This window comes from Rhynchophorus ferrugineus, unplaced genomic scaffold (assembly GCF_030347505.1).
Source record: "Rhynchophorus ferrugineus isolate W39M unplaced genomic scaffold, kcgeb_rfMv2 rfM7, whole genome shotgun sequence".
NCBI lineage: Eukaryota > Metazoa > Arthropoda > Insecta > Coleoptera > Curculionidae > Rhynchophorus > Rhynchophorus ferrugineus.
The window spans coordinates 6,189,457-6,214,852 of NW_027472586.1; the positions used below are offsets into that span (position 1 = coordinate 6,189,457).

At 35.0% G+C, this 25,396-nt stretch overlaps 4 protein-coding genes across 20 annotated transcripts in view; 2 read left to right on the forward strand and 2 right to left on the reverse strand.

The window, feature by feature from the left end:
- nenya (RING finger protein nenya) overlaps nucleotides 1–15,622 on the reverse strand; it is a 56,719-nt gene extending 41,097 nt beyond the window's left edge. Inside the window, exons 1-5 of one of the 3 annotated variants that reach the window (XM_076409046.1) lie at nucleotides 15,362–15,607; nucleotides 15,176–15,300; nucleotides 14,977–15,123; nucleotides 14,755–14,925; nucleotides 80–403 (exon numbers count right to left, since the gene is read on the reverse strand). In XM_076409046.1, coding sequence (XP_076265161.1) covers nucleotides 242–403; nucleotides 14,755–14,925; nucleotides 14,977–15,123; nucleotides 15,176–15,300; nucleotides 15,362–15,482 — 726 coding nt within the window. In that variant the 5' untranslated portion in view covers nucleotides 15,483–15,607 and the 3' untranslated portion in view covers nucleotides 80–241. Of the gene's footprint in view, nucleotides 1–79; nucleotides 404–14,754; nucleotides 14,926–14,976; nucleotides 15,124–15,175; nucleotides 15,301–15,361 lie in introns of those variants that run through there. The other 2 variants (XM_076409047.1, XM_076409048.1) reach the window with 2 other exon arrangements.
- A 134-nt stretch (nucleotides 15,623–15,756) lies between these two features.
- On the forward strand, nucleotides 15,757–16,446 carry LOC143199323 (mitochondrial transcription rescue factor 1). The gene is made up of 2 exons (XM_076409049.1): nucleotides 15,757–15,790; nucleotides 15,843–16,446. Coding segments are annotated over exons 1-2 (489 nt in total). The 5' UTR covers nucleotides 15,757–15,788; the 3' UTR covers nucleotides 16,330–16,446.
- Nucleotides 16,379–24,240, reverse strand: Ocrl (Oculocerebrorenal syndrome of Lowe). The gene is made up of 15 exons (XM_076409042.1): nucleotides 23,930–24,240; nucleotides 23,682–23,862; nucleotides 23,442–23,573; nucleotides 23,283–23,380; nucleotides 22,999–23,120; nucleotides 22,782–22,952; nucleotides 22,569–22,731; nucleotides 21,336–21,508; nucleotides 21,130–21,277; nucleotides 18,697–19,086; nucleotides 18,541–18,637; nucleotides 17,660–17,871; nucleotides 17,433–17,604; nucleotides 17,147–17,274; nucleotides 16,379–17,084 (listed from the first exon to the last, which is right to left on the reverse strand). Exons 1-15 carry the CDS (start codon nucleotides 23,999–24,001, stop codon nucleotides 16,839–16,841), a joined length of 2,505 nt encoding a protein of 834 aa, XP_076265157.1. The 5' UTR covers nucleotides 24,002–24,240; the 3' UTR covers nucleotides 16,379–16,838.
- Nucleotides 24,241–24,576: 336 nt separating this feature from the next.
- Nucleotides 24,577–25,396, forward strand: part of rut (adenylate cyclase rutabaga) — a 218,580-nt gene continuing 217,760 nt past the window's right edge. For 12 of the 15 annotated variants that reach the window (XM_076409058.1, XM_076409063.1, XM_076409071.1 and 9 more), the window contains exon 1: nucleotides 24,758–24,899. The gene's annotated coding sequence lies outside the window, so the exon portion shown is untranslated. Of the gene's footprint in view, nucleotides 24,900–25,396 lie in introns of all 15 variants that reach the window. The other 3 variants (XM_076409069.1, XM_076409070.1, XM_076409060.1) reach the window with 2 other exon arrangements.

Consider the following 25,396-nt stretch of genomic DNA (forward strand, 5'->3'; position numbering starts at 1 on the left):
AAAAAATATGGAGCAAAAATATTTTACTTACCATTAAGGGCGGGGACATACTTGTACACAATAATTCCAACACTTGAAAGACGATGATCATCATTTTTATTAGTTTATATTAATATAAATAACAAAAATAAACATTCTAACTAACAAAGAACTCTCTCATCAGTTGAAACCAATTCTGAATAGTTTTTTTAAATGATAATAAATAACATTATTTCTATTAATGAGTAAAGCTAATTATTATTTATTTCCTAGGATATATCAATGGGATTCTTGATTTAACTGCCTGCTTCGACATGAAAGATGGAGTGGACGAGACCAGGTTCCGATGAACTGGAGCGACGGAACTTCTGGGTACCGTTTGGGCAGGAGAAGGATTGAGGCTGGAGTTGGTCGCGGAGGTGGCCTGCGAGAGGAAAGTACCAATGAGCTGAATGGCATCACTGTTGGTTGATCTGTTGGTTGTTGGTGTTCCATCATTATTATGTTTTATTATTTTTATTTCATACAACTTTTTTACATTATTTAATAAAAAAATTAAGAAGTAATTCAATTGTTTTATTCATCACCCCTTTTACTAGCTTATGTCGAAACATAACTCATATCATCACTCAAATTCAACCCAATCAATAACGACAGTCATTTAAACGATGTTATATTTTGTACATAATGACATACATAGAAATAGAATGTCGTCAGCATCGTTCAACATCGACTCGTCCTTATTTCAAGCCCTATACAACTTTCTACTGTTAATAAACATTTTGCCACCTAATATTAATATTTATATAGAGTGGTTCCGGAATATATTTTACTGAAATATTAAGCCACAACATTAACTTGTTTTAAATAACATTTCTTCTGTGAATATTCACAGATAAAACAATAAAACAAAGCATAAAATGAGACAATTCAGCGAGAGATAGAGTAGATTTAAAATGGTAACAACAAGAAAAGTGAATAGTTGAAATAATATATTAGTTATATACTTTGACTTTGTGACAAACTTGAAAATTGTCTGTAAAGAAACTCTAAACATATGCTGTCTAACTTAAAATTACTAATATATTGTATCCATGAAAGAAAACAATCAGTGGTCCATCAATTAGTTTAAAACTAAATATTTACCGTATTAATTTACCTATGACAGTACATCAGTACTTCGAATGAATGGTGTTTTGCAAACATACAATTACATTTCTTTATGCAATTAAAATCATATATTAAGATTTACAATGTGTTTTAATTTGTACCTAGATAAAAAATATTTAATAAAATTTAGTGTTACAAAGCATTTATAAAAAATAAATGGGTGTAAGAATGTACTATTGACAATAAAAATTAAGTATATTTCATATGTATTAGGTGCTTGCATGTATATTCGAAAAATGAGAAATATCATCCACAAACAAACAAACCTAACAGTTTTCTATTTGGTATTATTGAGTTATTCATTATATAGAGAGGCTAATCATTGAACGCTCAAAATAATTCATTATCTTTATTGTTTTATTTGAAGAAATCTGCTGCCGAAGTCTATTGAACACTTTTTGAAACTTATCGTGATGCTGCTCCATCATATTATATACTGCTCTATTATATCAACGATTTAAAGTTGGTGATTTTGTTGTCAATGACAAAGAATGGAGCAAAACGTTCGCAAACAATGAATTGTAAGATTTATTAATAGAAAACTCATCTCAAACTCTTAAAGAACCTCTATACAGCTTAGCAATTGATGAAGAGACCATTTCCAGACATTTATATGTAATGGATGAATTGTGATCATCGAGGACGTCGATTCATTGCTTGCCAAGGCAAAAAAAGAAGAGTTTTCTGTACCATATTCTAACTGGCAATGAAAACTATCGTACGACAATCCCATCTTGACTTGCCTTGACCTACTACTATGTATATGATGGATAATACATTATGAGCTGCTAAAACCTAATGAAACTGTTGTTGCAGATAACTATCAAAGTTAATTGAACAATTTTTTTCATTACTCTTAATAACATAGTTCCATAATCTGCTCAGAGGCCAGTAAGTATTTGTTATGCTTATATTATATATACATGGCATGTAGAAAATCACTTCATTAAGTGATCTCCTGTATAAAATATTATTTTCATTATTAGACTTATTCTGCAGTCTATATATGTCCAATAATTAGACATTTGGGGGTATTAGTGTACGCACTTCACTGTCACTTCGCATATTTATTGTCAAACAGGGTGACGAATAAACTGACGTACACCCATTATATTCGGAGGTTCCGCAGAGTAGTGTTCATGGCCCATTGTTATATCTATTGTGTACAGCTGACCTACCGACCTTACGAAACAGTATTGTTGCAACATATGCTGACGATATAGCGATTTTATCATCACACGAGGATCCTATATCAGCCACAAGCAACCTCCAACTTCATCTTAACAAAGTCGAATTGTGGTTGAAAACGTGGCGTATCAAAACAAATGAGACGAAATCTACCCATGTGACATCCACCCTTTGCAGAAGGACATGTCCCTCAGTAAAACTGAATAATCATGAACATCCGCAAGCAGACAACGTTAAATATCTGGGAATGCATTTCGATCGACGTTTGACATGGAAAAAACATATAGTGACAAAACGCAAACAGCTTGGGGTTAAACTAAACCAAACTGGTAATGGCTGATAAGGCGTAAATCTAAATTATCATCAGATAACAAGGTTTTGCTGTATAAGTCACTACTTAGGCCCTTTTGTACCTACGGTATTGAACTGTGGGATACTACTAGCAAATCTAACATAGCTAGAGAGGCTAAGACTGCCGTGTTGTCTGCGTATGTTGCCACAGTGGTTATTTTTGTTGTAGGTAGATCAGCTGTGTACAGAAAATATAGTACTGGACTCAGTACACTACCTTGCGGAACTCCTGAATATATTGAATGTAATTCGATATGTTCATCGCCTTGTTCATGAGGAAGGAATTTCAACTGAACAAATTGAATGACGTATTGTTGCAAAAGAAAACCAACAATAGCAAGACGCAGAGTCATCTTCTTCGAATGAAAAATTAAGAGAAAAATAAAAACAGTCAGTTAAACTTGTATATAACACATTGCAAAACAAAAATCGATATAACCATCAAACAATACCGAAAATGTAGCGCCGAAAGTGCCAGGAACTTTTTAAAACCCGCCAACAAACTTAAGCGGTTATTAAATAACAAACTGGAAAAAGAGAGATGTGACCGTTAAGAGCCATAAAGACGGCCGATCGAGAAGTTTGCCTTTGATAGATGAAACATTTGTTTTTCTTTTCGGTTCCGTTTTCTCTTTTCCCTCGATAGCCCTCACGTTAGTTTGTATTAGCAAAAAGTTTCGTCCTGTCTCCGGCCGACGGGACCATTATTTCTGATCGGAAGAAAAAAAGGATGTTATAAAAAATATCCTTAAATCAATTATAGTTCAATAAATTCACAGACTGTTCTTTAATTAATTTGACATTTTGAAGTAATAGTTTATCTGTTATTGTAGATCATAACCGATTGTGTTTCAAAACATTCCCTAAAAATAAATTCACCCAATATTTAATTACGTAAGTTCGGGGAAAAAGTAATTTCGACCCTTTTTATTAGAATAACGAGTTTGAAAGTTAACTCTCCATAAAATAACCGAGATGCATTACCGCCCAGCCATTTCTTCGGTTCTGGAAACGGTAAATAGTCGCAGCGGATTAAATCTGGAGAATATGCTGGATGGGGTAAAAGGTCGTAGCCCGATTTGTTGATTTTTGCTATGGTGACCGCACACGTCTGCGCCCAAGCGTTTATTAAATATATGATTAATGTAGATACAAGAAAATTCCTAGTATGTAGAAAAGAAGAACAAGTAGAAGGCGTTGTAGTTTTTGTTTTGTTTGTTCCTTTGACCGTCCAAAATGGTATAAAAGCCCAGGAATGTTAACAGGTCATGGGCCTTGATATCTCGGTACAAATGGGAAGAAGCAGTGGGCTGAGGACGGAGACCGCAGAAGTTCGAGTTAGGTAAGGAATATATACAAATATAACAGATCAATTGAAAAGTCACCGGTCTACCATAGTAAAACACATTTCTTGGCAAAATTAGTTTTTTTATTCATCATAATTCCATTCAAGGGTGATACACTGGTTATAGCAACCCTCCAACTTTTCGATACCATTTTTGTAGGGCGCGTTTTATTGTCCTTTGCTTCAAAATAGGCCTAAATTTCGGCGATCATCTCTTCATTCGACGAAAATTTCTTCCCAGCGAACATTCTTTTGAGATCTGAGAACAGGACATAGTCGCTGGGAGCCAGATCTGGAGAATACGGTGGATGAGGAAGCAATTCGAAGGCCAATTCATGGATTTTTGACACGATGCATTGTCTTGGTGAAGCAGCACTTTCTTTTTCTTCAAATACGGCCATTTTTCGGCGATTTCGTCCTTCAAACGGTCCAATAACGCTATGTAATAGTCGCTGTTGATGGTTATTCCTTTTTCAAGGTAGTCAATGAAAATCATTCCATGCGCATCCCAAAATACAGACGCCGCAACCTTGCCAGGCGACTGCTCCGAATCATCAACTCGTCGTTGCTTTTGGTCAAAAGTAAGCTCAAGGTAAAAAGTAATTATTCGGTAATATTCAATGCTGATGCATTAATGAAAGCACAAGCAAAACAAATAATGCATTCAAAGGAAAGTCTCTATGAAATATAACAGAAATAGAATGCTTTCTCAGAATGGGAATAAAGGAGATAGATCCAAGATTAATCGAAAACACAGAATTACTAGGTACACCTAGTATACAGACTTTAGAATACTATTTATAATAGTACTAACTAATTAAGATAATATTTTACTCAATAAAGCACTTAATGAAATGATTTTCTACATGTCACGTATAGTATGTTCATAGTTATTTTGTACATACGTCATTTAAATTTGTGAAATCAAAATGTTGTAATGTTGCCGCATCAACTCTGAGTTTTGGTTCAGAAAACAAAAATAATTAAACAAAAATACTGTTATGAAATAAGTATTAACCTACATTATAGGTTAGAGTTCTAACCTCTTATCATTCTTATTATGGAGGTCTTCGTGTAATTTATTGAATGAAATTATGTTTCCCTTAACACTTTATTAATAACACTAACTATTATACGACTAATTAACTAATGAAAATGTATAAATGTTTGATCATTGAATGGACGATTGTTGATTGAATGTAAGATGCTTGGACGTCGAAAGATGAATGAATCTGCTGTCTATTTTTCTGCGTGCCCTTGATCGTTTTTGGTCAATCTTATTTTGTAGCCAGTTCGCGATAAGAAGAAGAGGCCTGACGTCACCACATTATTTTCTTATTCTTATCGTTCTAACCTCTTATTGCTTTCAAGAATATTGCATACGTCTGACAACCGACTTGGACGACTTTGACAGGCTCATTAGTTTACGTGTTCGAACTAATTAGACAGCACTGTATCTCTTTTCAACTAGAATAAAATGAGAAGCAAACTGTCGTCTGATTCTAAATTAAAGATCTTGATGACGTATGTATAAAAAAACTTTGAACAAGACTATATATACTATAATCATAAGAAGTGTCTATTGCGTACTAGATAAATCGTTGAACCACCAGGAGTTATAATACAAAAACATTAGTTAAACCCATGACTTTTCAACTAATAATCGATAAATACATATGGAAATCTTGATGTTAGAGGTCGCCAAATGAGCGAGGACGATAAGAAAATGTCTGGTGACCCGTTCACCTATTCTATGGCGATTCTAATGTCGTTTTTAGATCGTCCGAAGCGATAAACCGTTCATTTTATCTATTTGTTAGTCAAATGCAGTTGGGAGCCCTTTCGAAACGTTGACGCATATAAATCCCGACGAACGGAGGGAATAACGTTGCCGTCGGCGTAGGGACACATATATCAGAACGACGATAAGGGATCTAGTCTTTCTTCGATGCAGGATGCATAACTTATAGGTGAACTTTACCCGTCGAGCTAGCATGGTGTCCGTTATTTGTATAGACTATGATTTAAGTTTTGACTTGTTTATTAGCGTTGATGATTACTATCGCCGAGTGGATGACGCTATTTTTGTTTGACTGTATCAAAAAGTATCTCAAAGTTTTATTGTTTAAGTCTCTGCCTGTAACAACTGTTTTCCATCTTTCTATAATCCTTGAAAAATAGATATTCTGTGTTATTTGAGTGCACTTTTATTTACTAGCCTATAAATTAGTTTTAAGAGTTTTTTTTTAATATTAAGCTTTATTACTACATGGTAGGATTTTATGCAAAGTACTATCCGTCATTAGCCGCGTTTGAATTACGAAAAACGCTCTTTAAAGAAAATCTTTTGAGAGAATCCACAAATGGAACCATTTTGTTTAGTACGTTAATAACAAACGAAGCACTACTCCGACAGGTCACGACTGGGAACATATAGTAATCAGAAGGAGCAAAGTCTGGAGAATACGGCCGGTGGGGTAGCACTTGCCATTTTAATGTTTTCAACTACGTTTTTACCAGATTTGCAACATGCGATCGACCGTTGTCATGCTGAAGAATAACACTGTTGTGTCTTAGCTCGTATTTCAAATGTTTCTCAAATGATGGTTTCATTATGTTTTAGTAGTTCATAGTATATCAAAAGTTGATCCCACTAAATACAGAGCAATAGTTTGGAGCCATGGATATTCCTTTTTGCCGTCGATGGTGATGCAGGACAAGGCGGTACCCCCCAATTTTTTTCACTGTTTCGATCCACTTTCCATTACCAGTAAGTAAGTAATTAAAGACCTTTCAGTGTCTCTTTGCTTCAATTCATACGGCACAAAATATCTAAGTTTTTGGATCATTTCCATGTTCTTCAAGCGAGTGGAAATTGGATAGAGCATGAGTGTCATAATTGCCATGATATAATCATATCATCAATTATATCATAACGAGTGTGATTCGAAGTACTCTGAAAGACTATTAGTGCATCTCAATGCACTCGTTAAACAGTTAAATGATGACGATGAAGTGCGTAGGCTCAAGCGCAAACTACCATACGAACTGATTAGTAGACTTGTAGAGTGAGATTTAATAACCTCTAGAATAAGTTAAAATAGTCTTTAGAATAAGTAAAGATAGACTTTAAAATAAGCTGTAAAGCAGATCACTTACTGAAGTGATCTTCTACGTGTCAGGATGGTTATATGATAAAACGAAAACCATATAATAATACTTATTGTCCATGGGCAGATTGTTGACGTTCTAAGAGATTAATAAAAAAAGGTCGTAAACCCTCGAGCACCTTCCTTATAGCCCTGACTTGTCACCATGTGATTATTTTTTCTTTGCTTCCTTGAAAGAATCACTTGGAAGTAACAAATTTGAAAGCAGTGTAGAAGTAGAGTAGTATGTGTGCTATTGGCCGACAACTCGCCCTCAAACTTTTTATGAAGAAGGAATATTCAAGCTTCCAAATTGGTGGCAAAAGTGTGTAAACCACAGTGACTACATTGAAACATGTTTAGTTTGTTTATACCATTGGTCAATAAATTTATTATACAAAATTACTGTTTATATTTGATATGATCCCCCTGGAACCATCTATTGGTCATCATTTTACCATCTATAGCTCTGCAATGCGAACTATATCGTGAAGGATGATCGAGGCCTCAGTAGCTGTATCAGAGCATATAGCACCATCATCAGTGAGCGCCATATATGCCTTATCTCTTCTTAAATACTATTCGGACAGTTTAATGAATCTGATTCCATTTGGTCGTGAAAATAAAACGTGTTCCTCCGTTCGAGGAACTCTGTCTCTTGCCATGGACTGATCGATCCCTCAGCCGGCGATTTATTAAACAAACGCTCATCCTTTATCGCGTTGATTAAGAAACAATTAGAGCCCAACGAATTCCTCGGGCCAGGCATTGCGTGCTCTAATTAAAAAGCCGAAACGTGACATTTCACAAAACCGAAGCCGGCGCGCGGAAACGTTATTGTCCCGAAGCTGGAAAAAGAGGAACGTTTCGCCGACCGACGGGAAGACAGTTGTTCGGTCAATAATTAATTTAATCGTTCTATATCGTAAGAATGTTCCGTTGGAAACACGCAAGTTCGACCTTAAATAATAAATATGGCCGGCTGGATATCGGAAAAAAGTTAATGGGGATCGAGCTGGAACTTAGAACGAACAAAAATAGATTTGATGATGGCGGAATGGATATTATCGGTAAATTAGAACTTCCAACTGGTGGGAGAATTTTTTTTTATTATTTAATTAATTTATTGTTACTAGTCGTTTCCGTCTAACCTATAATTTGTCTTTATGCTAACTTAAATCTAGGTATATAACTAGGAGGACCCATCGGCCCTAACTCAGTCTCTGGTGAAATAATGTTTATACATGTCAGTGCTGAACTGATTTTTTTATTATATGCAGCTCACTACACAAGATCAGATGGTTTGATTCTTTTGAGTCTGTGTCCTGTTCTGGTGTTATCCAAAAGTTGGAATATTTCAATATTAGTATGAGAATGGAGTCTTTCCTCATGCCCCCTTGCAATTCTCTTGATTTCTTGACTGACTGTGGGCATCTGAAGGTCTCGATGTAGGTAATCAGTCCTATAGTATTTGGGTGCACCCACAATACCTCTCAGGACTTTGTTCTGAAAAATTAGTATTTTATTTATGTTACTCTTTGCAGAACCCCATAATTGAACTCCGTATGTCCATATAGGTTTCAATATTTGCTTATATAATAGCAATTTATTATGTACTGATAACTGTGATATTTTCTTCCAATTAGCCAGTATATTTTCCTATATTTCAATTCCAGTTCTATTCTTTTCTTCTTTATATGTTCCTTCCAGCGGATCGGATTCATTCCGAGATATTTAGCGTTGTTGCTATATGGAAAAAAAGTTCTACCCTCTCCGGACCTTGCTCCTTGTGATTACTACTTGTTCCGACATATTAACCGTGACCTGTCTGAGCAGCACTTCAAGCAAAAAGCACATGAAGATACCAAAAAATGGGTCGATTATAGCCTCAAAGGATATATCGTCGTCGAAAGATGGAAAAAGGTAGCTGATAGCGATGGACAATACTTTGAATAAAATACATTTTACCGATTTTTTTCAATAAATGCTCTCGCAACATTCACCTCCTTAGTTTCATTTTCGCAAAAAAGTACGCTGGCAACAATTATGGTATAGATTGGAAGGAAAGTTCTTGGTAATAAAAAAAAACCAGCAACAGTCGTTATGGAAAAAGCAGAAGAACATAAGAGAGGAAAGAGTCGTTCCATTTATCAGGTCAAAGTTTTCGAGAACTATAGTCTGAAGTCGAGCTCGCTTTCGTAGATATTTTATCGCATCTTTTAACAAAATACGTAGCAAAACTTGATTTAATTATTGGGTTTCATCAATAAGAAACATTCATTCATTCATTGATTTTTCAGTTATGAGGTACAGACTACAGCAAATGAGGTAGTTGCTTGAACAATAATCCGAATTATCACTTCTTAACACACTCGCGATAAACTATTATTGCTACTACTCGACAACAGTAGAATATGTTGTGAAAAAATTGGAAGTAGGAATCAAATACTCACCTTAGAAGCCGATAACGTTTGATTACAACAATAAAATATTCCTAATTTTCACTAAAACCCACAAAATAAATAAAAACCCTATTCAGATAAATCATAAGAGGTCACTCAGGACATGCTGTGCATTCATAAATAGTGTCTTTTCTTCTTTTTGTAAATAACTCTATCTAACTTTCACATTGCCTTCTTATTAGCTATCCTGCTTTCTTCTCCTCTCGTATTTTCAAATCATGTTCGCTGATAACCACTCTGGAAGTAGGTTTGGAGGGAGCCTTGAGTGACCTTTTTATGACAGACAAACGAAAGTTCTGAACTGGAATACGATTGCCTGAATATTTGTTGTAAAGTTAAGGCACGTTTCACATCTATTTTTCCAGTTTTAGAACGAGAGGGTCCTATGCAATTATGTAATACATATGAATCAAAAAGGAATGCCGAACTACATACAAGGCTTAGAAAGACCACCGTACATCGGTAAGAATAAACCCAAACCCAAAAAGTCACCAGGATTCGATGTAATCACAGGAGAAATCCTAAAACAACATGTGGTAGAACTAATTATTATACCAAGTCCTGGTAAACAACCAAATGATGTTAAATCGTATAGACCTATTTCTCTACTTACAATTATGTCGAAACTTTTCGAGAAAATATTACTCAAAAGTATAAGTCCAACAAAAAAACAAGTTAGCCTTATTCTGGACTACCGGTAGCAAAAACCTTCGATAAAGTTTGGCACTAGTGGTTGATATCCATATTAAACAAAACGATGACAAAGCAATATGTAAAGATAGTAACATCCAACATCTCCAATAGACCCTTCAGAATTAAACAAAAAGAATATTCTGCACTAAAAGAAATACAAGCAGGGGTGACACAAGGCAGCGTCCTGGGACCTATCCTATATAAGGCACTGTTAGCTAGCGATAAACTAATAAATCAGCTAAAGTCTGCTCCTATTCCTTTTACCAATAAGATGCTAAACAACCCACCAGTCTAGAAATTGAATGATGCTATAGTACCATGTGTAAATAATGCTAAATATCTAAAAGTAACACTGGACGTCAAATTAAAAATTGTCGATCTTCCTGGAAAGAAAATCCAAAATATCAATTCGCAACAAGATACAGATCAATAATCAGATGTTCGAACCAATATGGCTACATGGTATAGAACTGTGGGGATGCGCCCGTGATAGCAATATAAATAAGATTCAAGTATCCCGGTATTACCAGTTTTATTCGAAGTAATACTTCGAAAAAAATATGAATGCTACTGAAAAATAGGCCCAAATTAATAGACAAATATTTAAAGATGGAAAAACAGCAACTTGTTAAAAACATCAAGGCACGCGTTCGTATCAAATATTGAAAGAAAAAGGTTATTAGACAAGCAGAACACAATAATCTAATGAAGAAAACTATGTTCAAGAACAAACCGACATAAATATTACCTTTTTTCTTGATTGGTTAAATCGGGGACCTCATATCCGATGTATTCTCCTTACCTCTCAGCGCGAATGCTGTTGCCAGGCCATGAACACATAAATCAGACCCTGCGTATAACTTTATCGATGTCTGCAATCGACGCGAAACCTTTTTCAGTGAGTACAAAACTATTTTAATTTACATCACGTCACGTATTGTATTTCCTGTGTCGATTCGGTCTCCATTTTTAGCTGGAACGAAGCAGTCCACGTCGATAGGAAGGAATTTAAGTTTCCTCTACCGATGGCGCATGGGACCGTGCATATAAAACAGCCGGGTGTGTGTGTGTGTGAAGCTTTGTTGGACGAAAAAGGTATCCGGACGAAAATATTGCGGTATATTACGCTCCTTATCGGTTACAATTCAATATCTTCTTTGTCTTTGCGTCATACATTTACATAACTTTTGAATCGGTTCAGTCAGCAGTGTATCAGAACAAATACCCGATATTAAAGAATAAAGGAATAAACAGGCCAATTGAAAAGTCCCCAGACTGACACATAGATGGCGCTACTAGAATTAAATCCATATGTTTTTTAATTAGCCCCTAACCCTCAAAGGATGCGTGTATGAATTTGAGAGCTGTCGGATCATTAGTTTGTGAATTATAGCATTTTGAGTGAAGCAGATTTTGTTATTGTGAAAAAAATGGATAAAAATGAATTTCGCGTGTTGGTAAAATATCGTTTTTTGAAGGGAAAAAATACAGTTGAAGCAAATGATGCCGACTTTCCGGAGACTGACCCAGGAAAATCAACCATCAAGGATTGGTATGCTGCGTTTAAACGTGGTGATATGAGTACCGAAAGTGTTGAACGCAGTGGCCGCCCAAAAGAGGTTGTTCCCGACGAAAACATTTAAAAAATCCATAAAATGATTTTGAATTACCGTAATTTGAAATTGAATAAAATAGCAGACACTCTAAAGATATCAACTGAACGTGTACATCATATATTTCCCGAATATTTGGATATGAGAAAGCTCTGTGCAAAGTGGGTGCCGCGCGAGCTCACTTTTGACCAAAAACAACGACGAGTTGATGATTCGAAGCAGTGTTTGAAGATGATCGAGCATAACAAACTCTAGTTATTGCATCGATACGTGACAATGGATGAAACATGGCTCCATCATTTGACTCCGAAGCCCAACCGATAGTCATCTGAGTAGATTGCACGCGATTAACCCGCTCCAAAGCGTGGGAAAACGAAACAGTCGGCTGGCAAGGTTATGGCGTCTGTATTTTGGGATGTGCATAGAATAATTTTCATTGACTACCTTGAAAAAGGAATGACCATCAACAGCGACTATTACATAGCGTTATTGGACCGTTTGAGGGACGAAATCGACGAGAAACGGCCGCATTTGAAGAAAAAGAAAGTGCTGCTTCACCAAGACAATGCACCATGTCATGCACCATCATGTCATTAATTGGGCTTCGAATTGTTTTCTCATCCACCGTATTCTCCAGATCTGACCCCCAGCGACTATTTCCTGTTCTCAGGTCGCAAAAGAATGCTCGCTGGGAAGAAATTTTCGTCGAATGAAGAGGTGATCGCCGAAACCGAGGCCTATTTTGAATCAAAAGACAAATCGTACTACAAAAATGGTATCCAAAAGTTGGAGGGTCGCTATAATCAATGTATCACCTTGAAGGGAATTATGATGAATAAAAACATCCAATTTTGCCAAAAAATGAGTTTTATTATGGTAGGCCGGGGACTTTTCAATTGGCCTGTCATTTGAGCGGGACTTTAAAAATAATAACAAGGATTTTGTAAGTCGTTAAATCACCATGGATGATAGACTTGGCTCTAGCAAGTCTTCAGCAATCATTCATTTTTTTGGGGAGTCAAAGATACTGCTCACATAATTCAAACAATATCACCACTGATTAGTGAGCCAGCGGAAGCTCAACATCCAATTTATCCGCCAGATCTAGCTCCCCCTATTTGTGCCATCAAGACAGAAGAGAAAATAACTAAAATTACCCCCACAGCAATGCGGAAGCTTCTGAACGACAACTTTGTCTTTTATATACTTACTTTACTGAAGTTTACCTGAAAAAAAACTACTCTCAACGTGTCTAATCCAAAATAACAACCAAATAATCGAGATAGAAAAAGGAAACATGGCATTTCCATTTTTTTCCAAAAAAAAACCGGCGTCCTCCCAAATTCCATTACCCACGCCCCTCCGAACCCGACACAACATCCCGCTATTCCTGGGCGGTATATTTCCGCAGGACCTGTCCGGTCCTCGATGGCGCAAGACACTCTGAATTATGGAACCGTTTCTGAAAAATGTATTCGCTAATCTAAACCCCCGACCATCCCCCCGGCGCACCCGTGATTGATAGGCCCATAAATAATGCCCTATCTGTTCCGCTGACCTTTCCTGTTGGCGTGTCATAAATCCCAGCTAGCCCGATGGCTGCCGTGGTCTTTTTCTTATCAGGATATTGAACAATACGTACGATCGGATCGCAGTTACACATGGAAACAAGACAAATTTTTGATTTTGCCTTTAATTGAATATAAATTCCAATAAAACCAATTTGCTACTGTATCTATATCGAAATAAGTTCATCATATTTTTTATAAACCAGGAAACAAAAAAACTTGAAGAATTCCCTACAGTTCCAAACAAAAACTAGAATTCAAAAAGATGTCAACTGCATAAATCATAATGAAACTAAAATAATAATATAAAGAAGTAAAGATCAAAAAAAATCCAAAAATAACTAATAAACAGACATAAATCATCCAAATACCACATACATTAATCAGTCAAACCGAGATCAATATTGATCATCATGCTAAAAAGCAGAATATCCGTTTGTTATAGGACAGAACAAGTCTATGTGTATGGTTGTGAATAATAACGGCGTAAATAACACATTAAAAGAACTTTTTATCAAGAACAAACACAGATATATTAAAATGAATCACCCTATTGTGCGTTAAACCAAATACGGTTTCATAAAGAATGTAAATAATTTAGAACATTTTTCACCATATTTTAATGAATGCAATAATTAATTTAAATAATACAAAATAATATTGATCTTACTGTTTACATTTTACAATATAAAATGTGATAGTCACACAACCTGGCATACAGCGAAATTATCGATTATTTCCATTACTATAAGAAAATATATTTAGATTTCGTTATTGTTTATTATGCAACCCTCCATACTCAAAAATAAACGACAATTTCGATTATACCTAAACACTAGTGAATTTTAATCACGATTCTCATAAATTCTATTCTTAAATTCGATAATCATCATAATGAAACAGGTTCGATGAAAATGACTGTTTCTTACCTAGATATAGTAGATTAACTTAGCACAATTCAATGCGTTGTTAATAAAATTGTTTATTTTGTCAAATTGTGAAGTCACGAACTTAAAGTGACACATCCACCAATTTTGATAAATTAGTTGACAAAAATCGTACATACTTTTCTTTTCAGCCCTAATTCTACCCCAACACTGTTTATATTATAAAATATTTTTAAATTATAATTCTAAAATTCCTAGTCACAAAAAAGCATTATATAGATTCGAATCGATTTCTTTTTAAAACTTTTGAACTTATACGTTTAGAAAACAATAGTAAATAAAAACTTACCATGAATTTACGAGACATGTCATACGGAAACATCCTCTTGGCCGAACCTGGAATACTAGCTGGAGTGCCAGCTCGAATCGATGATATTGCTGATAAATCATCACACATTTGATGATTCCGATCCATCGCAGGAGTACTGCTAAGGAAAGGACTAGATTTGAGACCAACCATCTAAAAATAATTTAACTAAATATTCACATTCATACTAATAAAATGACATACTGTCAAATTTTCCCTTAATGTTTGGTTTTCTTTCTGCAACTTCTTGTATGTGTTATAATATGTGAGACATTGCTTCTTGAGATAATTGTATTTATTTTCCAAACATTTTAAATACAACTTCCTGTGCATATTTTGAAAATCGAAAATCTAAAACGTATTTAATGTTATACCTTTTTTTTAATAGATGGGTAGTTTTTACGCGGATTGATTGCTGAAGAATATTTTCCATTGGCCAAAAAAATAATTGTTTCGTGAAATCCATATCTGCAGATAACTCCATAAACGCTGTCGGGGTTTTGCATATTTCACATTTTTTCGTTTCCACTGCAGTGATAAATTTATGGGATATAATATATTGTGAGGGATTCTATATACCTATACTTACTTATTTTTCTCATACAATCACCGCAGAATATATGCCCGCATTCTGACAAAAAATACTTTCTTGTAGATACCTTATTTGTGTATTTACCCAAACATCTATTGCAAAACACCCAATTATTCATTTTATGTTTAAATTTTGCAATATATTTTCGAACTTTTCAGATTTCAATCACTACAGCGCCACTCGGTGTCGCATTAATATAGTATAATAAATAAATCCAAGCTTACTTGACTAAATAAATAGTCTGTATTGACAATTGTGCACTAGATAAAGTATCTATTAATTAACTAATAAATATGTTTATAATTTTTTTATATAACTTAAGAAAAGTAATATTTCGAATTTTTAGGATTTCGACAATGTGTCATTTTCTTAACCTAAACAACGCAAAGGTTAGATTAAATAATATAATTAAAATGTTTAAAATATGTAGGAAATTATATAACAAAAACATTTTCAATAATGCTTGTCTTGTTCGTAGGATACAACTAAAGCGTCCATTATCTTTACCATGTGGAAGTTTAACACGAAAACCACCAAACAGTCTAGTAGAGCAAGTAAGATTCAGATATTCAAAAACCAAAGTAACGAAATCGGAATCGGAAAGCGAAGAACACCAAGATGATGAAGACGACGAGTTTCAAGATAAACATACGAAAATCTTAAACATAAATGTTTCATCTCTACGTGTGGACGGTATATTAAAAAGCAGTTTGGGTATATCCAGAGCGAAAATCGAAAAAATGTTCTATGACAGCAAAATAAGAATCAACGGCAAGAAACTCTTAAAGAAAAGTACAAGTATCCACGAAGGAGACGAAATTGATATAGTCAAGGGACCAGATGTTAGGAATCCTAATTTTATCACAGTTGCAAGGGTTGAAATTCTAACACTGAAGGCGAAAGAAGAATCTATAGCTGTGAAAATCAGACGATGTAAATCACTTTCCATAGAAGCATATGACTAAAGGATGGTTTTTCTGTTGTAAAGTGAATTTAAAAAAAAAACAATAAAAGTGAATCGAATAAAGTGGTGTTTATTTTGTTCATATTTGTTCTACAATAAATTAAATATTAGAAAAATACTGGCAATTTAGTTTAACTCTAAACATGCAGAATAAATACCTAAATTAAATATTTACAGGGAAAGAAGAATATGAAGCTGATCGCTTCAGAAATACGCTCAAACGAAACCGTGGCTCGTAGAATGTGTTAATTTGGTAGAGTACAAAATGTAAAAGTAAATGCTCATTATTTTGACTAATTAACCCTAGCAAGAAAATAGACCGAATAAATCCCAACTTAAAATAATTCTGGTAGGTACATACGTTATGTTTTATGTACCCCTTTAGCACCTACAGATCTATATAAGCACTCCCTAATAATAGTAGTCGTTCCGTAGCGTACTGAAGTAAACATATGTGACATTCGAAATACTGCTTTTGCCGTCCGTAGCTAACCAGGACCTGGGAATGAATCATTTTGGAATCAGAGACGAGCTCAAATCGTTAACCAAGAAGTTGTAGACGAAATTGGCCTTTCCTCGGCTGGCCTGCGGCTTAGCGTTCCTGATCTGGTCTCTTAACAGTATGTCGCCGAAGAGAGAGGCCAACGTCTTCGGTTCGTAACCGTTGTCATTCGAGTGTTTCACCAATTCCTGCAGGAACATGCAGATGTAAATGAACGTCGTCCGATGGATATCGTTCAGTTTTTGTATAAGCAGCTAGAAAAAATAGATGGTTGAGTGTGAGAGGATGGAAATGATGAAGGTATTGTTGTTATTACTTGTCGGCAGTTTTGGAAATTGCTTGCAGCTGCAATGCAGACGTCTTGAAGTTCGAAAGGTATAACGGGTTCCTTTATATAAGACAGGAGTAAGACCAGGGTTTCCGCTACAGCCTGTGGGGTACCAGCTTCAATAATCCGTTAAGGATCATCATTAAAATATAATAATCATTACGAATATCTGTAACATTCAGGGCGGTAGAGGAGACTTGGGGAGGAATGAATGATATTAGGAATAAAAGTATAATATCACCGATAAATTCGACTGATCATTAAAAAAGGATACGTAATGGATCTTGTGAGCCATAATCCAACCAGTCCCTGATTCGAATTAACTCTTCGTGGAGCGCGGACGATTCAAACAGATCCCTGGTCTTCAGGCCGTGTCTGTACAGGTGGTCGACCAACAACCATAATTCCCTTGGCACCGAATAGAGTATTGGAGACTGATTATTTCGCTGCAAACACAATGTTAGGGCTTTCTGGCGGAACGACAGCGAAACCGACACTTACGGCTGAGTTAAAGTCTTCCTTCTTAGAATGCATTATGGGCACCTGGATTCGAACTAGCGTGGAGAGCGACTGCGTGAAGCACGACTTCTGGCAGCTGCCGCTGACGGTGATGAACATGTCCTTGCCGCCTTTCAGATGAAGAATGAGGATGTCGTCGATGTTATCCAAGTCGGTCTCCAGGTTGACTTCAAGCCTAACATCGCACTTCTCACCTAGAACAGTGTTATTTAAAAAGTAATGGGTTTTGAACAAGCGACAATTGATAAAACTAATTAGATAACTATTTTATCGGCCTCCTTTATTATGTAAATTATATGGTAGAATAAACAAAGGATTTCCTATTATCTAGTATTTTAATTGAAGTACATCATCTCTTTTAATCAGATAAGGATAGTGAACAACAATAACAAAATTACTGTATGTATCTAATGAAATAGAGCGAGAATGATAATTTATTTGATGAAATATAGCGAATTACGTCACTTCTTTGTAAACTTTTTTTTGAATGGTATTTTGTCGTTTTTGCCAGGGTTTAAGTATTTTCCATGGCTTCTAAATACCATGTGTTTAGTTCACCAAGGCAAACTGCTCTTGACACTCAAAATTGTTGATTTTAGTTGCTATTGCTCCTGAAGTTTACTAACATAGAAATGGCGCCACTTTTTTTACAAAAAAAAAACATTGTGACTATTTAAAATAAAAGCCCTGCATATATGTTTTTTAAAATGTGTGTATATTTAACCGGAATTAAATCATCTAATATTAACGAGACCTGAAGCATTCGCCTATTCATCACATTTTACCAGACGGCCATGGACAAGATCAAAAAAAATCATCTGAAAATCAGAAACAATTGATAGAGCACAAAACCACACACGTACCTGGATTAATGCTACCGCAATAAGGCACGATCCTGAGCCAGTCCTTGCAATAAGTGGATTCGTTCAGCTTATTGATAAATTCGAAGTCAGCCGGCACCTGCACCAATTTGTCATCAAAGCAAAGGGTCAATTACAGCTTTAAACATCGAAACCTACCACTCCGGTATTCGCGATGATGATCTCCCGAGATTGCGGTTCCCTGAACTTGACCGAGTTGAACACGACCTCGTTCTGGTCCACCGTGACCTGAGGCAGGAACTCGTTCTCGTGCTTGTCCATCTTCTTCAGAAGGTCCTCGTGCACCCTACGGTACCGGTTCTGATCCACCACGCTGATCTCCGACTTGAACAGCGCGCTGACCGGCTTGTGATCACTGATCTTCAGTTCCATGTGGCTCTTGTAATGCACTTGATGAATGCCCTTGCCTCTCCATAGTATCCGGTCGGTCCAAGCTGGTGGACGAGCTTTCTCGCTGGTGTCGTAAATGTCCGAGTTTAAGTCGAACTTGTACGTCGGATGAAAGGCTATGTCACCTTCCACGTAATCCTGCAAAAATACCACTGGTACTGTAGGATGTTATGTATAATAGTCTTGAAAAAATGCATTGAATTCGCAGTATTGTTCTGTGATAAACCGCAATCATTCAGTCACGTATATTTGCTGACTAGTTTAAGATATCCCGTAACTCACTGCGGAATATCCATCGTTAGTGTAATTAGCACGGATAAAGCATGAATAATAATATTGATAAAAGATAAGCCAGAAAGTATTCCGGGTTTATTAAATTTTGTTATAGTGAAATAAATTTATATCAACCCGATTTATTTGAAAATTATATATACTAGATGTTTCAGATGTTAACTTTGCAATTATTTGAATTAAATGCTGACTTTGTTTAAATATGTTTTATATATTTGAATATTTTTCAGGTTTGAATAGGTTATATTCAAAAGAAAACTGTTAAAATTTCATGATATTCCACTCATAAGTTTATGTGTTATTGTGCTGAAAGTGACACTACTTTTATTATTTTAAAACTAATGGATCAAAAACAATTTCGTGTTTTACACTGCTTTTTGATGGGAAAAAATACCGTTCAAGCGAAGCAATGGCTTGAAAAGTGTTATAAGGATTCCGTTCCATCAGAAACAACAATAAAACGTTGGTTTGCTGACACCGATGATGCAAAACGCAGTGAAAAATCTACAAAATCGTTTTGAATAACATCATAAAAATACCAAAAGAACGCGTTGGCTTCATGAGCATTTGACTATGAGAAAGCTCTGTTCAAAGTGGATGCCGCGTTTGCTCACTGTTGACCAAAAACAAGAAAGTGTTGGTGATTCTGAGCAGTGTTTGGCCATGTTTAAACATAACAAACCGGAATTTTTGCGTTGACATGTAATAATGGATGAAACATGGATCCATTACTTCACTCTGGAATCAAAAACGATTGTAATCTGAGTGGAAAGCAACTGGTGACACGCCTATTTTGAAGCAAAAGATAAATCTTTCTATAAAAGTGGTATAAAAATGTTAAGGCGGCGGTGGAATGATTGTGTGGCTCTTGATGAAGAATAAAGCCAATTTTGAACAAAAAACCCGCGTTTCCTTTGTTACGCCCGGGGATTTTCAGTCCATATGTTAGTTTAAAAATGAACAAATGAGTATCACAACCATTAACTAAAAAATAAAATAATATATCTCACAACCAAGTGTTGTTTGACAAATTAGCAGTAAACAGGCTATGGCGATTCTCGAAAAATTGCCAGAACAGAACATACATATGACCCCTTATGAGGAAGGACCTTTGCTCACTGAAGAAATATGAACAATAACAAAATAACACTTACCAAGATGGTTCTGTTAGAGCCCAGCTACATTTTGTATTTATTTAAAGGTAATACAAAATTTATAACAAAATAGAATTTTAAAAGGACCAGAATGCTTTCAATGTCTTACTAATCAGATAAAGAAATTAATGGTAAGTTACATATATTATAGCTTTTAAAATATTTTTACCATGGTACCCTCAATCATCTGATCAGTTCTACTGCAGAACCAATACACTTCCCAACTAAGACCAGAGTCAATTGTTTGACCTATTTTGACCAGTTCCAACAGTATCCATAGACACATTTTTCACATACTGATAGTGCTGATTATTAACAATTACCGCCAAATGCATACCCACCAACCTAGATAATGCAACTAAACGATATTTGGCATTTGGATAAATGCCATCCATCACCGATTTTCGACAAACATATCAATGCAGGATCTGCTGCAAAACACAACCCCAACCTACGAACTATTAAAACTGTATAATTAATTGTAGTTTTAAGTCCTTCGATAATAAATACATTAGAGGTGCTATCACGTTAAAATAAATTACACTTGATAGCATTTTTGTTTCATTATTTTATTTAAATAAGAATTTTGTTGCATGTAGAAACCAAAATGAACTAGAACTCAGAGTTGATGCGGCAACAATGCGCCGTTTTGACGGCATCCATTCAGAGGAAGCGAGTTCACTGTTTCATTTAAAGGACTATACATGCTTTTTCACACGAATACATATACACTTACAAGCAGAACATTGCCCCTCTCTCTCTGTTGGTTCAGCTGATCCGATCTCAATAAGGTAGTGACTTCATTCCGTTGCAGCAAGGTCTTCACTTGTAGGTTGGTCAAATCTGTTATCCGATAGTTCAAGTCCCCTAGCCAGTAGACCTGCCTAAAAACAAGCGACTCTGTAATCTTCAGCAATGACGTGAAGCGAGCAAAATCCGTACTCGTGGTCCTTTATCGCCTGCGGGTTCCTTCGGAAATTCATTCTCGCGTTTATGTCCTTGTAGTCCTGGTTCCTGCGTTCGAACTCGTCCACGTGCGCCGCCAAGTGACAATTCACGAAACACAGTGACGTATTGTGCAGCTCCAGTCTCACGGCAACGCCTCCTTTGTTTCCCTGGATCACAAATAATCCATTACTGTGCATAGTAATTAGTTAATAATGACAAATATTATATATTGAATCATGTCACCAAAATAACACTTAACATATTGATTCCATATAGAAATCATGAAGATATCCATCTAACTGGCCAAGAATTAGAGCTTTCTTTTCATCAAGTTACTTATGTGCTCCTTTCTGCTAAAGAATGATTGACAAAAATTGGATATGTTGTTATATAACAGATACAACAGTTTCACACACTAGATTAAGCAACAGTTTTTTAGACAGACTATTTTTATTTTGATCCCAAAAGCTCCGGAATTAAATAAAGGCTTTACAAACTTCTATTTTGATCGAACATTGTTTTATCTAGCACCTTTTGCAATTCGCCCGAAATTAATTACAAGGCTGACATAAAAACTTCTTAAAATCCCAAATGTCCTAATTTATCTCAGGTACTACGCGATACTTAATGACATTATTAACACTTTGTCAATTTTAATACGTCGTATTCCATTAATTGCACAGTCAATAATAAGCACAAATAAAAATGGCCTACTCTGACTAAAAAGTACGTATAGTAAAAAAACCTGTCTCATTGAAATTGTTTTTATGACTCGGAATTATTTTAACGACATTCGTTTTTTTTTTAAATCAGTAGTACTTTAAACACCTTGAAAGTTATAATTAAAATCAAGCAATTGTTATCTCGAAAAAAAAAACAGCTCCGTTTTCATGATAGCGGTGGTTTGTTTTTTTGTTTAGTTTTCGACGATTTTTAAGGCTATTGTGTTTGTTTAATTAATTAAAAAATAATATGGACTGATATGGAATAAATATATGGACATACAAGTATGTCCTATACTTTGTAGTTGGGATATAACGCCAAAATAAAGTATTCTATAGGGAGTAGAATGAGATGATGACTTTGTTTGACTATATAAAACTGTAGGTTAATTAATAGGACCAAACCAAATCTAAATTTAATTTATTAAAAAAAAAAACAACCTCTTGGATAGTGTACTTGGAAGCATGTGAAAACATACAGCATAAGTGTAAAAATAAGACTTACCATTTTACCTAGAAGACCAGTTCCAACAGTATCCATAGACACATTTTTCACATACTGATAGTGCTGATTATTAACAATTACCGCCAACTGCATACCCACCAACCTAGATAATGCAACTAAACGATATTTGGCATTTGGATGAATGCCATCCATCACCGATTTCCTACAAACATATCAATGCAGGACCTGCTGCAAAAACGAACAGACACTTACTGCCACTCAGCCTCTCTTGGGGTATCATTGAATATAAATGCTTCTTTGCTTAGATCAATTTCCTGAAATCCAATCGCATACAAATCTGGGGGAGTTTCAACACAGCTCAGCCATGATTTTAAGGAGGCTGTTGGTGGTTGTCCATTAACATTCCAGGTACCCACAAAAATTCTATAATATTCATTAGCAGATATTACAAAAAATCAGCATTACTTACGTAAATTCTTGTTTCTGTGTAAATTCAGGTTCCCTTAACTTCAACTGATACTTTAACATTGATTCCCGGTTGATTGATGCCTGTCCCTGGGCCATCCCATCCCGAATTATGACAAAATCATTCTGTAAATATGACAGCATGTCAGAAATCTGTGTGAAACACAAATATATATTTGGTTTTGAGTTTTACAATACCGTATTAAATATCTTACAGGTTAGGAAACTTTATCTATTACCAAAGAACCATTTTATCATATTATGGACATACAACAAATACACACTTACCTGATCATTAATAGATGAATTAGAATTTTTATTTGTTTGATTCATTGTTCCAAAATATTTTTCCAACCAAGTAAAATTTGTAGAACTATTCAAAGATACTGTAAAATCAATAATAATACAAATGGGATCAACTAAATATAAAAGAAAAAGGATTCATACCTTCTTTAGCATGGATAATTTCAGCTGCAAAATTGCAACTTTCTTTACCAATTTCAATTTTAAACTCGTATCTGTTTTGCTTGTATCTGATGATAAGTATTACATAGTTCTGACCTCTTACTGGTTCAGTCTCTGAAAAAATGTAATCTAATATGATAATCTAATAAACAGGAGTAACAAATCCCGAACGTTCATATCTTAATGTTATCAGCAAACTAGCTGTATTTAGATAATACTCACCAAATGAAAAGTTTTGATCTAATGGGATAACACTTTCAATAGACAAATCTGAAAAACTTATTGGTTGGACCCTTGATGATACCAATACAAATAAAGCAAAAGATTTATTATACTCAACCAAAGTTAAAATTCTATTATTATTTTCTAGCGGCCCATCTACGACGGAGACATTTAGATGAATCTAAATAAAAATTAAGGAGAATTTAGGTAATTATAAATATTATTTGAAGCAACACTTCCAAGGATACACTTTTAACTATCTCAGCTGCCAAAAATTTAGCTTGTACGATATTATATACATCTTGTTGAATAGATAACATTCTTGCTAAAAATGCATGTCAATGGTCGAGATTTAAACAAATCATAGAAACATTCAAATTGTAAAATATAACATTAAAATACATCGTAAACTTAAAGTGAAATCAATCAAATATATTTCTAAAACCGAGATAATTTAAGTTATTATTAAATAGTAAAGATATACATAATTCATAAAGGAAAACAGAATACAAATTCGGATTTTTGAGACTGAACGTCATGTATAAGTCAACGTCAATCCGTCATATGATTTTAAAATGTCAAAGCTCCAAAACCTTTAATTTTTATTTCATTAATTTGAACTAACTGTATGTTAATTTGGTAGTTTTGTCTAATTGGGCTTTCTTTTAAGGAAGACGATCGAAGCATTATGTTGATATGTAGATGACGATAAATAAATTTAATATAGATATCGTAGTTCATGCTAGGCCCAAGAGAGGACAGCCCGATACAAAATATTATTATTCTAACGAGCCATCCAGTACGCATGATTATATGCTATCCTTGTCGCACCAACGCAGGTTAAAGGTCCTGAAAGAACGTTCACATTTTGTTTTTATCGGGGGAGCCTGAAAGCAGGCAGTTGCCGACATAGCCGGGAGAATATCGTATTATGCCTTTGTCTCGAGAATTGGGAGCTATATGACAGAAATTAAAAATCATAAATAAAACGTAACTTGTTTTTAGTTCGAATTTATTTTTCCTGTTCGGTTGTGATTTGTTTCAGTCTAGAAAAGTATTAAGTGACCCTTGTGCGTTATCTTCTAGCTAGAATAGTTGAATAAGACGTGTTTCTTGTGTAGATATTTTGACCCACCCCCTAACAATGACCCAATATTTGTGAGTTTATTGTGTTTATTGGAATACAAACCGGATTACATCATTTGCAATGTAAAAAAGGTAAGCAGTAGCATATATTTCTGATATTGTGACAAGGAAAAGGTTAGACATAGAACATATATAATAAAACAAATGAAATACATTTCTATGTAATTGTTTTGACGTTTATAAGGTTATTTTGTCATGTATGCTTTTTTATAATCTGTTTTTATTGCCTAGTTCGATTAAAAATGAATAATTACAAAAAGTCATCGATTTTTCAAGTTACACGGTAATTGTAGGACGTGAATATTGTAGCAATAAATGTTTTAATGCCTCTAAGTATTATAAAACGTCTAACGTCAGTTAATTCGATGTCAATTGTCCGGAAACTAACAAAAAACAAATAAAACAAAATGTATTATATTCATTTGCGTCATTGTTTATAAATAGGTCGCGGAGAAATGTGCTTGGCTGATTGTAAAATAAAACAAGCGACTTCTAATCATAATTTTATTGTTAACTGTCGAGTGCAGGTCCTCATTTCCCCCTAGACACTGACTGATAGACAGGTATAT